The following is a 12,933-nucleotide window of genomic DNA, read 5'->3' as shown; positions in this document are numbered from 1 at the left end:
GAACTATTCTAAATGAGTTAATGTGCTCTTTTGAAAAGACAATACATTTCATGCGTTCTCAGCTTTGCGCAGCTTGTCTCAAGTAGGTGTGACCCAGGAGGATACACTACGCCCACATGAGAAAGAGAACTGCATCCATTTATATTCCATGCTTTCATCAATATCTGCCTGTACACACAGCACAGAAGTATTTACAAAGACACTTGAATCAATTTTAAAATAAAAAATTAAAACAAACTGTACATGAGACTTCCGTATTTAAGTGCCTCATAAGTCTACTGCAATTAAGACAATCTCAATAATTAAGACATTCTAAATAATTTCAAAAGTGAAAGCATGAATAATTATCCATCATTCTGTTTACAAACTCTTAACAAAAGCAATGTCTATTATGATTTTTCATATCTGAACAGTCAAATTACAAAAAAAGTAAAAGTTGTCTTTCAAAGGTAAAAGATACTTCTCAGAAACAAAGATGGCACAGATAACTTTCATTTACGAATCAAATACTCTACCAAACATGTTTCCTTTTTACTTAATCGGTCAACAGCAGGAAAAAAAAAAAAGGTCTGAAGCCATCTGTTGAGATACCATTAACTCAATTCTTCAAGCCTCAAAATTCATTTAATTAAAGTGTATTCATAATGCAAAATAGCTGAGCAGAAAGCCACTTGGTCTTAGGGTCCACACTTCCAAATCTCTATGATGTGATGACTGAAAATACAGCACAACTCTTCTGTACCAGCAACTGCTGTAGTCCCTACAGAGTCACCCTCTTCGGAAATGGAAACAGCAGCCCCAGAGAGCCATTTCTCAAAGGGGGAAGAAAGAGGCAGAGGGCCGGTGTCTTCAGTGCAATTCCACTCTTGTCCCAGATTTCCTTAAAAATCGCCCGCCTACATTCAAGATCTTAAGAGAGATCTGGTGTCTGGTTTTGTTACAGATATTCTCAAAGTCTTTCTTGGAATTTAGTTTTTATATAGAAGTACTCACAAACACTGTGGAGCTTAGAGAGCAACATCATCATATTACATTGCCTTCATCCCTACTTTGCAATTGTTGACCCCACATGCAATTTAAAGATCTTTCCTTCCACCCTTCTATCAGCACCAGTAACTGTCAAGTATTTCCTAACAGCATTTTCTTCATGTCTCATGTCTTCTGCCAATATAATGCATTAAGAAAAGTCTTACAAATTAAGAACCAGGTACAAGAGCAGAAGAACAGATTTGTGTCAGTATTACTTCCATGAGTTAACGAAGAGCAGTGTTTTGTGTGATGTATTTTTTCTGTATCTCACATACTCCAGTCTCAGACAAACCAATTATTCTAAAATTCAGATATATAATCCCAATAGAGTGGCACAGTAATCTCACCTTCTAGAAACAAAGTTATAAAAAACTACTTCTAATTTCAGTTAGCATCTAATCACCAAGTGTAGGTTGCTTAGGTCAATTTCTAAATTGACTTGAGAATTCCAAGTTGTCCCGTTCAAATCACTTTCTATTTATAGATCTGGTTTAAAAGTGGCTACAGCAGCACATATAAAGAAAAAAACTGTTTAGTATATGCTAGATGCAGTGTTACATTACACTTTGGAATGTAGACCTGAAGAATACTACTGAAGCAAGTTAGACATACAGACAACTGTAGCTATTTCAGAATAGCTACAAAACAAGAGGTACACAGATCACCACTATTCTGCTGATTTGGTGAGCCGTGGATGTCTCATGAAATATTGGAAATACGCTATGGCCCAGATCAAAATACAAACCTAGAAGAATTGTTGATTAGCTCTGATGCAACAAAGTCACATTCTATACTTGCACTAACACTGAGAGCCCTCTGATGATGAACCTTCTTAGCAGATACCTCTTGCTAGCAAGGTAGGGAAGAAAAATAAGGTGAAGGAAGTGAAAGCATGGTTCAAAGCAATTCAACACTCTTTGTATCTTCACTTGAGCACCCTTTTTATATTCAAGCTTCTTTAACCTAACCAGTAAATACATATTAAACAGAATTCAATCGGGTTTCACAAATGATTTTCTAAATGTCTAGTTTAATCTACATTACAATTATTTATTACCAGTGTGTAATTGCTGGTAACTAATCAAATCCCCTCAGCTACTAAGCTGGTATTAGTCAAGAGGTTGCACAGAAAATTAAGCAGCTTTTGTGCAGCTCTAAAAGACAGCTGTGATCAAGAAAACAACTTGCTTATTTTCTTTGCTAATGGCCTCAGCCTTCCAGAAGCAATTTGCGTTGTCAATGAAGTTTGACAGAACTGTGACAACCTGCAACAGAAACTCTCAAATACTTCATGCATCTTTAATTTTCATACTGAAACCTGGAACAGATATTGCTGTTTATGTTGAGAATCACGTACATGTGAACTTGCAAACTGTTACGAGTGCTGAAAAGCCTTTTAAGAACAGTATATTCATCACATTTGGAAAGCAGTTCTCCACTGCAGGTCTACTACTTTTTTTAATCTGATGATTTTTAATCGAAGGGTTCTTACACTGTCATTTATCATGAATGCCCAGAAATGTTTCATATTTGATCTGTTATTTTGTGATCACCCTGAACAAAGAATGAGAAGTTGACAACCCAGTAATTTATGTAATTTGAGGCTGATCTAAGGCCCTACAAAAGAGCAATGAAAAACTGAAGCACAGCAGAACTGGTAAACGGCATGTCAATTCACTCTATCTTTCTGCTTCAACTGCTATATGAGTGGTCTACTAGTGCCAGGTGTTAGCATGGGGGTTTTTGGCACATCAGCATCCCTACTTCTTGCTCAAAGTATTTTGTGATTGGGAAGCATTTACATAACACTATTTATTAATCAAGGCTTGAGTCAAAACAGACCAACACCTTCTGTTAATATTTGTGTTCTTCACCATATTTCTCTTTGAAGGTAAAGAGGAGAGAAACAGTCCTCCCACTTCTGTGGCCTTTAATCTCAAACACAGCAATAGAGAAACATACATTAATGACTAGTTAAAGTAATTATTTTACACTAAGACCTCAAAAAGATTGTCTCTTGCCTCTATCACACTGTGCTACAGAGATTTTGGCCAAATAAGATTAAACTAGAAGAGTAATAGAACAAGAGACTTAGAGGAGGAGCAATCAGGTACTACCGTTTCAAAACTTGCGAATAAGCAACCCATCCTTCTCATGCAAGAAAGCACAAGTGGATACCATCTTCAGAAAATTATTCACAAAACCTACATTTTAAGTCCTGATCACTAGCTGTTGTTACAACAGTAGGTGAAGCCTGAACGCCCCACGTTCAGGCACAAGTCAGCTTCAGTAAGGACAACTTGCACACTTGAAGTTCTCAATTTCAGTTGAGAGGTGCATCTCATCCTGAAGTGACAGTATTTTCATCACAGTCTTAATCATAAATGTGGTGCATTGTTCAGCATGGATCTGGAAGTATTTATCACATGAGCAGAAAGGGGCTAAATAAATGAAACTCAATCTACTATGGTAGATATTTCTGCTGTTTCTACATTTGCCTTTCATTTAAAAAAAATGTTGTCCTCAAGTCTCAGCAGTACTTACCCCTCCCTCTTTTCCTTTTTCCTCCCCAAAAGGTCTCTGAATATAAATACATACTAAAAGACACACTTCACAACTGGCAATAAAAAAAGGAAATCTCAGAGCAATCTCATGTTATTTTAAGATTAACTTCTTTTAAGTAAAACAAAAGATGAGGAAAACTAGCAACATCTTAGTTTGTTTTTCAATTTGAAAACACAGGAAAAAAAGCATTCTTTAAAATTATCAAAAATCAACACATACATGGAGATAACATCAAATGGCTTTTAAAGCAAACATGGTAATAAGACACCTAAAGCATGGGCCACCATGATCATCTGGAAGATTAATGTAATTAAAAAAAATATTCTTCCAACAAAAAATACAGACTGCTGATCAAGAATTAAAACTCATTCCTATCAATTTCTAATTGCAAATGAATCTTTTTTGTCTTAAAACATAACCTGCTACCATCTTTCATGACCTATGCTTTACTAACACATGCACTACAGAAGCTGTTTAGCCAGGACTCCTTCAGCAAAGCCTAAAGGACCCTGTGGGCAATAAAAAGCCAAGGCTACTAGCAAGCTTTCAGTAGTAGAAGAATTCTCACTAAGCACAGCTGCAGTACATGCATGTGGAAACCATCCACAGAGAAAGGGCAAGATCATACCAGAGAACCACCAATGCATGACCCCACGAAACAGAAGTCAGTGCACTTGTGCTGTATTCAGTTGACAAAGAACTTCCTTCTTACCACTCACCAAGTATAGATTTTTACCTGATTGGATATGTTTCACCTCCCAGACAACTCAAGTTCAGGTGAATACTCCAGCAAATACACTGGGTCGAAATTAATCGCCCATTATTCTGCCTAAATGTGGCCAAGAAATAGAATGGGAAACACGGCAGGTACACTTCGTGGTGCACTCTCTCACCTTTACTGGGAGAGAGGGGGAAACAGACTAAACGAACAGAGGACTTGTATGACACCTTTAATTAATTTGACAGGCACTCACTCTATAAGCATGGGAACCTCACACTGCCAGTAAATCTACCACACACCAGCAAGCATTCAAAAATTAACAGGTTCACACTGCCCAGAAGTTCTAGGTATCAAAACAGCACAGGCCAAGAACACTGAAAAGTTGTGTTTAAAAGGCAAATTCCCACAGAGTGCCCATCAATCAATAAAGGCTCTTCTCAGACATGCAGGAGTTTAATTTCAACTATAGACATCACACCTTGGTTGAATAAACAGAACCTACTTGCAGCAGATTTATTCCCTAAAATATGAAGATATCTAATAGTGAAAACAAGACAGAAAAAAAGCAAAGCTGAAAACACATTTAGAGTAAAGCAGCACAGTACCACGAATACCTGATACACCTGTTTCAGGGATACACCTGAAACAGTTAAGAAAGGTTGGTGTACACATAGGTCCCTTCCCCAAAACACGCCCCTGCGCCTCCCTCCCATTTTCTGCACACAGAGTAACAAAATCATACCTGGATCTTTTCGCCCTGGTTTTTCAAAGCGTCTGTCTCCCCTAGAAAGGCAGAATAGAAGTTTCAAATGAGGTTTGAGAACTACTCCATTCATTTTAGGTATGACTTTTGGTGTGTGTGTGTTTTTTTTTTTTCTTGGTAGTGGAACTTGTTTATTTATTAATTTTTTTCAAGTCAGACCTTTGTGGACAATATCCTTAAAGATCCAAATGACAACTGAAATTCTCAGGAACACCAATATATATGTATTTGTTGGCAAATGAATGTGTTTTGAAACATGGCCCTAAGTACCATCAACAGAACAGTATCAAGATTAAAAAAATGAACTTAATCCTTCAGAAATCCACATATTCACCCACAAGTTACTGACTTCCATTTTAGCTCCCATAATGTATATTCTCTAAGCAGTTTCTTCTTCCCAAGAAACTGATAGAGAACTAATAGAGGAAATACTTTGCAAAAGTGCTCTTTAATTGTTCCTAAGTTTCTGGAAACGTTACTGTATCAGCTCCAACTTAGAAATTCAGATGCTCCATTTGTATGCCTGAGCAACTTTCCTAAAATATTTTTATGAAGTCAAAAGGCACAAATGGAAGCTCAAAAGATGTATATATAGAACTTGAAGGTCTAGAGTTTTCTGTTACCTTTCCTCCCAACTCTGTGATCTGTGCATTTCCCTGCCCCCTCCTCGCCCAAATCCACCCTCCACTTCATCAAAACTTCTTTGGTAGAAACCGCTTTCTCCTCGGCCTCTGCCTGAAAAGACAAAAAAACACAACTGTTTGAACAAATAGTAATAGAAGTTGACAAAGTCAGGTAGGTTGCCCTTTCCTGGTATCCCTGTGAACTAATCTTGCAGTCTTAAGCCCCAATAAAATCTGAGATAGAAGGGAAAAAAAGAATAGACTCGAGAACAAGTCTTATACAAAAACTCTTATCAAGAAGCACAAGATCAGACTGAACAGGAAAACAATTCTGTAATAAATGCTATGCAGAAAAACACAGAACATGTACTTACCCAACAGAAACAAGGATGCATTGGTCACAAAACATCCACACACATGTACTTCACAAACACAAAAATCAGACAGCTTAACAGCAGCATCCAGCATAAGGGTGCTATGTGGCAGATGTACTATTACTATCAAGGCTAACAAGGGAGAAGGAAGCTTTGCCACTCTTCACTTCCAGTGATTCCCTGCAGAAATCTTCCCCAGGAGCAGTGGGAAGAGAAGAAGAATCACAGGACTGGTATAGCAAGACAACACGAAGAATCCCAATAGCTACAAAATAAATATTTGCATCCTCACTTTCTGAAGAAGTGATTCTCTGTAGGTGGCTATCAAGTATCAAGCCTCAAGACAGAAAGTTACAGAGGTACCTTCAAGTGTAAAGCATCTTGAAGCGCATCTTCAGTGTTTGGTTAAAAAAAAGAAAAGAGAAAACAACACCCACATATCCCCAGAGCTTCAAGGTAACTTCCAGCATGGGTTAGATTACTGGCTGTGGTAAAGTTTTCATATCTACAGAAGATTACAGGCACTGCTCTACAGACTGCTACAGCAGAAGTGAGAGTTTTTGGTTGTTTGTTTTTCAAGTCAGCTAACTTACCATTTCAGGGATCCAATGGAAAGAAAAAGTGAAACAAATCAATCAACCAGTTGTCAGGATAATTTCTTGCCTACGTATACATGCAACCCCTACACAGCCTAGTCCAAAAGCCTAAAAAGCACCTGACAAACAGAATTCTCGTCTGTAAAACTATCACAAACCTCAATCCTTTCACACTTCCAGGCTTAAAGAAAGCAAACACCTCTAAGGATGACTGACAAACCAGGCCCACTATCTGGAGTAGTAAGACAAGTAAGTACGACAAGACAGAATGACCAAATGAAGCACGAAATAAACACCCTGAGAACAGATTCCAGTCTCTGTAGTCTTCTGAAGAAAGTAATGGTAACAAACTGCTTAATCTGAAATCTGAAGACTTCAGGATACAAGAAATTTAAGTCTTTTTTTTTTTTAATGACAGTAAAAATATTTTTTAATGGAAATCATTAAGGCAGCTGCAACAAATGTCACTACTACTCTATAGAAAACCTCTTGCAAAAAGTTTCCTGCCAGATAGCAAGAGAAAAAAATAGATGCTCAGATACGGGGAAACCAAATAAAATTTGTCTAAAATTCTTCCTTCTGCTTCAGAAAGGGGGTTTTAAACATCCTCTTTGAACAGAACCATTAGGTTTCCTAACACCAGAAAAGCAGTTCAGTGGTGCAGCTCTTCATCATAGAGATGTGTACTTCTTTGCCACTGGGTCTTAGGGGTGCTTCAAGTTCACAAACCCAGATGAAGACTGGATGAAACTTATGAAAGAAATATCTTAACGTTAACTAAACACAGAGACCGCATCTGGCTCAGGAAATGCACTGAGCTGCATATGTCTGGAAAGTGAGCACTTCTGTAATATTTCACCTTCGTATTTTTATGCAACCATAATCTCTTGTCAAGTCACCTGCTTTTGGATGTTACAAGAGACAATTACTGAGTAAAATGAAGCCCTATCTGACTGAGCATTTCTGTTCTGTGTAAACTCAGGTGGATGCAGAGGAGCCAACTGAGCACTCAAGACAAGAGAATAAATTAGCATCAGATCAGTGCCTGTACTATAAACAAATACCTTCACTAGGGGTTTTCTGATACTACAAGGTTGACAACAAAGATGAGTGCAAAGACAAGAAGCAGAAAAGATGCGATATAACACCAAGAGAAGCGCAGTGTTTATTCAGTTAAGGCATGATGGGTCCCCTAAGATCCTGCGACTCTCCACAGATAAGCTAAAGGAGTTTTAAGCATCTCTCGCAATAGCACCTTTGTCTAGTTTCATCACTACAGGAAAGCTCTCTTCCTCCTTCTCACATAAAATAATGAAGTGAAAACAGCTCACAAGAGAAAGACACAGGCAGTCCGAGCCAAAACAGAATTAAGACAGATTCAGCTCATCTCTTTAAGGTAGTGGAAGTTTTAAGTTGCATGCTTTCCCTACAAAAGCAGATGTCCCTTTCTGTTCTCACAGTGAAGGACAGCAACATTTGTAGTGCTCCCCTTACATCTGAATGCACGCCGATTACTAATATTGGACACAAAACTAGCAGGCAGAAGGGCTAGCAAGCGAAGGCAAATGCCTTGTATAGGGGAAAGAAAAGCATCAGAGTTGTTTTAACAGCAGGACAGCTGATGTCAGCTTTGCAGGTACGTGAAACAACAGCCTGCTTACCCCTCTCCACCCACCTCTCTATGACAAGGTTCACCAGTATTTCAGCTGGGCTCAACCAACCACCCGAACAGTTGGAATTAAAGAAAACTTTGAAAAAAATCCAAACAAAACCATATAATCACAGCACCTCACTTTAAGTCTGTCTATGGAGCAGTGGTACGGATACCATGCACTACTGGGCAGTACCTACTGAAGCCACTTCTGTCCTGGCCGTGTTGCCACCCACCGTCACCGCTCTCTTGCGGGGACACTGCCCAAGTGTTCAGCCAGGCACACGTGCACCTACAGCAGGAGCAAACCAGACCGCTGCATGAGAGCCACGCTGCACTGAAACAGATTCTGCCAGACTACAGGAGACAGGTAGCTGTGTTGGTGAAGTTGGTTGCTCAGCAAGTAGATTAAGCCGATGACCAGAAAGCACACGCTGGGACATGTAATACTGATACCAGAACAAAAAAATATAAAGCCAGCAGTGAGGATGAAACCACACATAAGCACAGTTTGCCACCCTGTGCCTTTTTTGTTTGTGGCTAATAAATCTATAACCACATGCTTATTTTAAATAGCATGCCACTTACTTCCAGAAAGTTGTCTGGAATACAGGGAGCAGACTTTTTGAATGTACATGTTAAACAGGAAGTATTGAATGAACTCAATAAACATCAAATAAATCCTTCCAATAAGAGAGCTGAATAAAGTAGTTGTGTCATTTTGACTTCAGTAATTCCTTTAAAACCTCAGCATGAGGACCTCAATCCACTGGATATTGGGATCATAATAGCCAGAAATAGATAACCCAAAAAACAGGTCTTAATTCAAGGAAGACATACAAGACAAAAGCAAAAGGGCAAGAAGCAGTACAGTCATCTTAACTGTCATTATAAAAAAGCAATGCAACAAGTAAGTTTTTAAAATCATTAGACAATTGGAGTTCAGCATCTACTACCAGAGTTATACAGGAAGAGCAAGATAGTTGGTCAATTGTAGCTGTTCAAGTATAAGCAAGAAGTTTCCACTTTGGCACCATTTGCATGCTTTTGAAGAAAACAGCAAGGACAGATTATAAAGGGGAAATGAGAGGGACAGAACTCTAACGGGAAGCAAAGCAGCCTTCGTAATGGTCTTAACCAAAAAGTAGATCAGCTGCAAAACAAGGTGGCTGTAAGCTTGCAGCCCATTCCTGGGACTACTTAAATCCCTTCTCATCTGAGGTTCTTATTCACGAATGCTGACATTCCAGTCCCACCAGCACAAAGCATGGGCTTAACTGCACACCACAGGGAGCTCCCAGGCAAACAAGTCAATTAGGAACAAGGTCACGTGCGAGTGCTTGGCTTTCTTTGGAAAATACAGCTTCAGAACCGAATCAAGAGCTTGGGATTTATGTCTGAACACAGGACACACAGCATTACCAATGGCAGTTCAAGACCGCAGATGGTTTCAACAGTAACACCGAGCTGTAATTCAGTGTACGGTCAGAAATATTAGACAAAAATCACACTGCCTGCCACATGGTAATCATCTTCACACCAGCTACATGCAACCACTGTCACGAAAACAGGGGATGACTACGGAGGAGGTATTTACAGAGTGGTACGTTGCAGCATTAAATGGCAGCAAGTAAAGTCACACTTAGGAGTTCTAACAAGAACCTCTGATAGAAGTTTTTTTTTTTCCCCACTTTCACCCATCTTTGTAACAGACTCCCTCTTCCAAACACTGACAACTCTGTGATTTGTGCCTCAGTGAGAGAACTTAACAATTCTAGTTGTACGTGCTAGTTCCTCCCTCGAGTTACGGTTGCGCAAGTCATTTCAAGACAGTAACCTTGTTTTGGTAAAGCTGAAGAGGAAATTCCGTCAGCAACAGCTTCGCTGCATACGACGATGCAAAGTGTATTAAAAGTACCAGATAACCTTTAGAATCCAGGCACTTTTGTATGGCAATAAAGAAAAATGTTTTCCAATTCTTAAGTGAGGCAATTCATTCTGTGAGCAAGCTCTGAAGAAATATCCATGTCCTTCTCATTGTAGCTTGACAAAACAACTGCATTTAAAGCTCACTATTTGAAAGCCACCTGTTACTTTTACAAGGTACTTATTTTTAGGCCCAGGCTAAGTATTTCAGAAGTAACTGTTACAAAGTTCTCAAACAGAACAACATTGTGTGAAATTGTTAAGAATGTAAAATTCTGTCCCAGCAGAAACCCTGATATGTTCACTGAGATGGAGAAATTTGGGAAGACTCATCATGCCTAAATCCCAAGGCTAATTGCTTATGGGAAGAGTGAACAAAAAGAGTGAGGATCAAGGGAAGAGGGAAAGCTCCTTAATTTATTTCAAATTGTATCAAGAATAGAAAGTGAATGAGGTAAGGTGGAGAAGCATGTCCTCTACAGCTCAGCAGAAGATAAGAATGACAGAGTAGACTAACTAGCACAGCATGTAAAGAATCGTAAAATGAGAAGGATGAAGTGAGGATGAAAACAAAACTGAGAAAAATCCTGCAGAGTTCTTGAGATAATATTTCTTAACGAATCTTAAATAAGCACGAAAGCATCCATATATATGCAGTAGAAGCTTTCAAACAGCCTTAATGATATTGCATAAATTTTATAACAATATTGCATAAAATTTAAGTTTCGTCCACAGAAGTGTAATGAATCAAACTATCACCAAAATTCCCTCCACACAGACATTTAAGTAATGGAACTTCTGGATTAGGAGCCATATCCTGCCACATTTAACCCTGTGACCTCACTGAAACTAGTAAGAGCAATTAAAAAACCCACTGCTCACTGTGTAAGGATAACATTCACAGTTAATGGCAAAGAAATAAAAGAAAAAAGAAATTTGGAAAAATAAAAAAGGGAGTTAGGCAACATAGCGTTTTAATAATCTTGAAACTAGAAAGCACACTAGTGGTCAGATGATCTCAAATCACCAAATCTTAAACAGTGTTCACTTCACTTGCAGAATTAAGCCTTAAAGCATTTAGAGAAAAACAGCTAAATAAGTATTCCTAGGGAGAGCTAACCATGGATAGTAACAATGCAATCTGCACATTCAAGGCACACAGCAAAAAAAAACAAGCTTTCAAACATAGAACAGAAATAACAAAATACACACATAATAACAAAGCACAGATAAGAGTTTACTCCCACATCTACTTATGCACACATCCCCCCTCTTTTTTGTTTTTTTTTTTTTTTTTTTTAAAAGCAAACCCATAGCATTTGGACAAAGATGGTGATAAATAAGGAAGGTAAAGCAATAGGGCATCAAGAGACAGCTTCATAGAAGCTTAGATGTATATGCCTTGGCTGAGAAACAGCCACGACAGGGGACACAATCTACAAGATATAAACCAAGAAGGAAGCATGATTAAGCTGTGAGAACAAAAATGAGAGAACAAATCAAGCCAAAGCAAAATTTTGGTCAAGCATTTAGATTACGTATGAAAGACGTCTGAAGATGTTACTGAGAACACCACCAGTTAGGGACCTTAAAAATTATGTTAGAAAGGACCACAGAAGAAATCTTACTGAAGTACCTGTAAGGACAGAGGTTACATGATTGATCACTCCTATTATTTTCAAGCTAGTAGCTTCTAGTATTCTAGATGTAACCAGTCACATTCATACACAAAAAACAGAACAGTGTTCACAGCAGAACACACACTAAAAGGGAACTGCCAAGATAAATTCTGGGTTTAACATTTTGTTTTCAATCTAGCAATACTGCTTTACGACTTGAAGACATTTTCTCAATTCATTTGCAAACATTTGAAGCCATCCAGGCTTAGACACTGACTATAGTCATGCACTAAGACAAATTTCTGCCAAACAAATTAAATTAGGTCTTTCCATTACCTTCTCTTTTATTCTTGGCATGTTAACAGACAAAAGTTACTACTCAGAACACTGAACAGCACCTACTTCAATCTTAATGTTTTAACTAGATTTATAGATTGTTTCCTTCCCCTACAAATTTGGTTTTATATCTTTATTAAAGTTATTTCTAACCATTCTGAACCAATTTCCTATTCCTTCTCAAAACTACCTTTCCTTTTGCTTTCCACACCCAATTTGATGAAGACATGTAACAGGTGCCACTCATTAAGGTGGTGTGCAGAACCATCACTCAGTATATTCATTCTTTGAATCCCTTCCAGTATGATGATGTTAAAGTCTTAAGGGAAAAAAATGGGCATGAGAAACTGGCTATTATTAAGCTTCATCTAACATCTTTGAGAAGCTTTAACCTGGATCACCTACATACATTGCAGCACGCTCCACTAACAGCTCACCTCGACCTCTAGAGGAACTTCGACCTCGAGGAGCCCCTACCACCGTTCCTCCTCCACGTCCCGTCAATCGCAGGACAGCGGCACTGTTTACAGACATCGAGAAATTTCTCTGCCAAGAAGAAGAAAGAGCCAAGGTGAGATTCTATTAAAAAAGAAAACTTAATATTACACAAATTTAGCTCAATACCAGCTCTGCTTTCCTTACATTTATTACACACTCTACAACTAACTAATATTGAAAAGGATTCCTTGGAGCCATTAGCAGCAGTAGCAGCCCATAAAAGAATCTTCAC

General features: G+C 38.5%; 1 protein-coding gene across 9 annotated transcripts in view; it reads right to left on the bottom strand.

The window, feature by feature from the left end:
* The window catches only part of GIGYF2 (GRB10 interacting GYF protein 2), a 78,662-nt gene that overhangs the window by 41,868 nt on the left and 23,861 nt on the right, over positions 1–12,933 (bottom strand). For all 9 annotated transcript variants that reach the window (XM_068692299.1, XM_068692301.1, XM_068692303.1 and 6 more), the window contains 3 exons: positions 12,641–12,749; positions 5,702–5,813; positions 5,058–5,098 (listed from right to left, as the gene is read on the bottom strand). In XM_068692299.1, the coding sequence (XP_068548400.1) occupies positions 5,058–5,098; positions 5,702–5,813; positions 12,641–12,749 (262 nt within the window). The remainder of the gene's footprint in view (positions 1–5,057; positions 5,099–5,701; positions 5,814–12,640; positions 12,750–12,933) is intronic.

This window comes from Anas acuta, chromosome 9 (assembly GCF_963932015.1).
Source record: "Anas acuta chromosome 9, bAnaAcu1.1, whole genome shotgun sequence".
Classification (NCBI taxonomy): Eukaryota; Metazoa; Chordata; class Aves; order Anseriformes; family Anatidae; genus Anas; species Anas acuta.
Note: the sequence above shows the minus strand (reverse complement) of the source record. Positions and strands in the feature narration are given on the sequence as shown.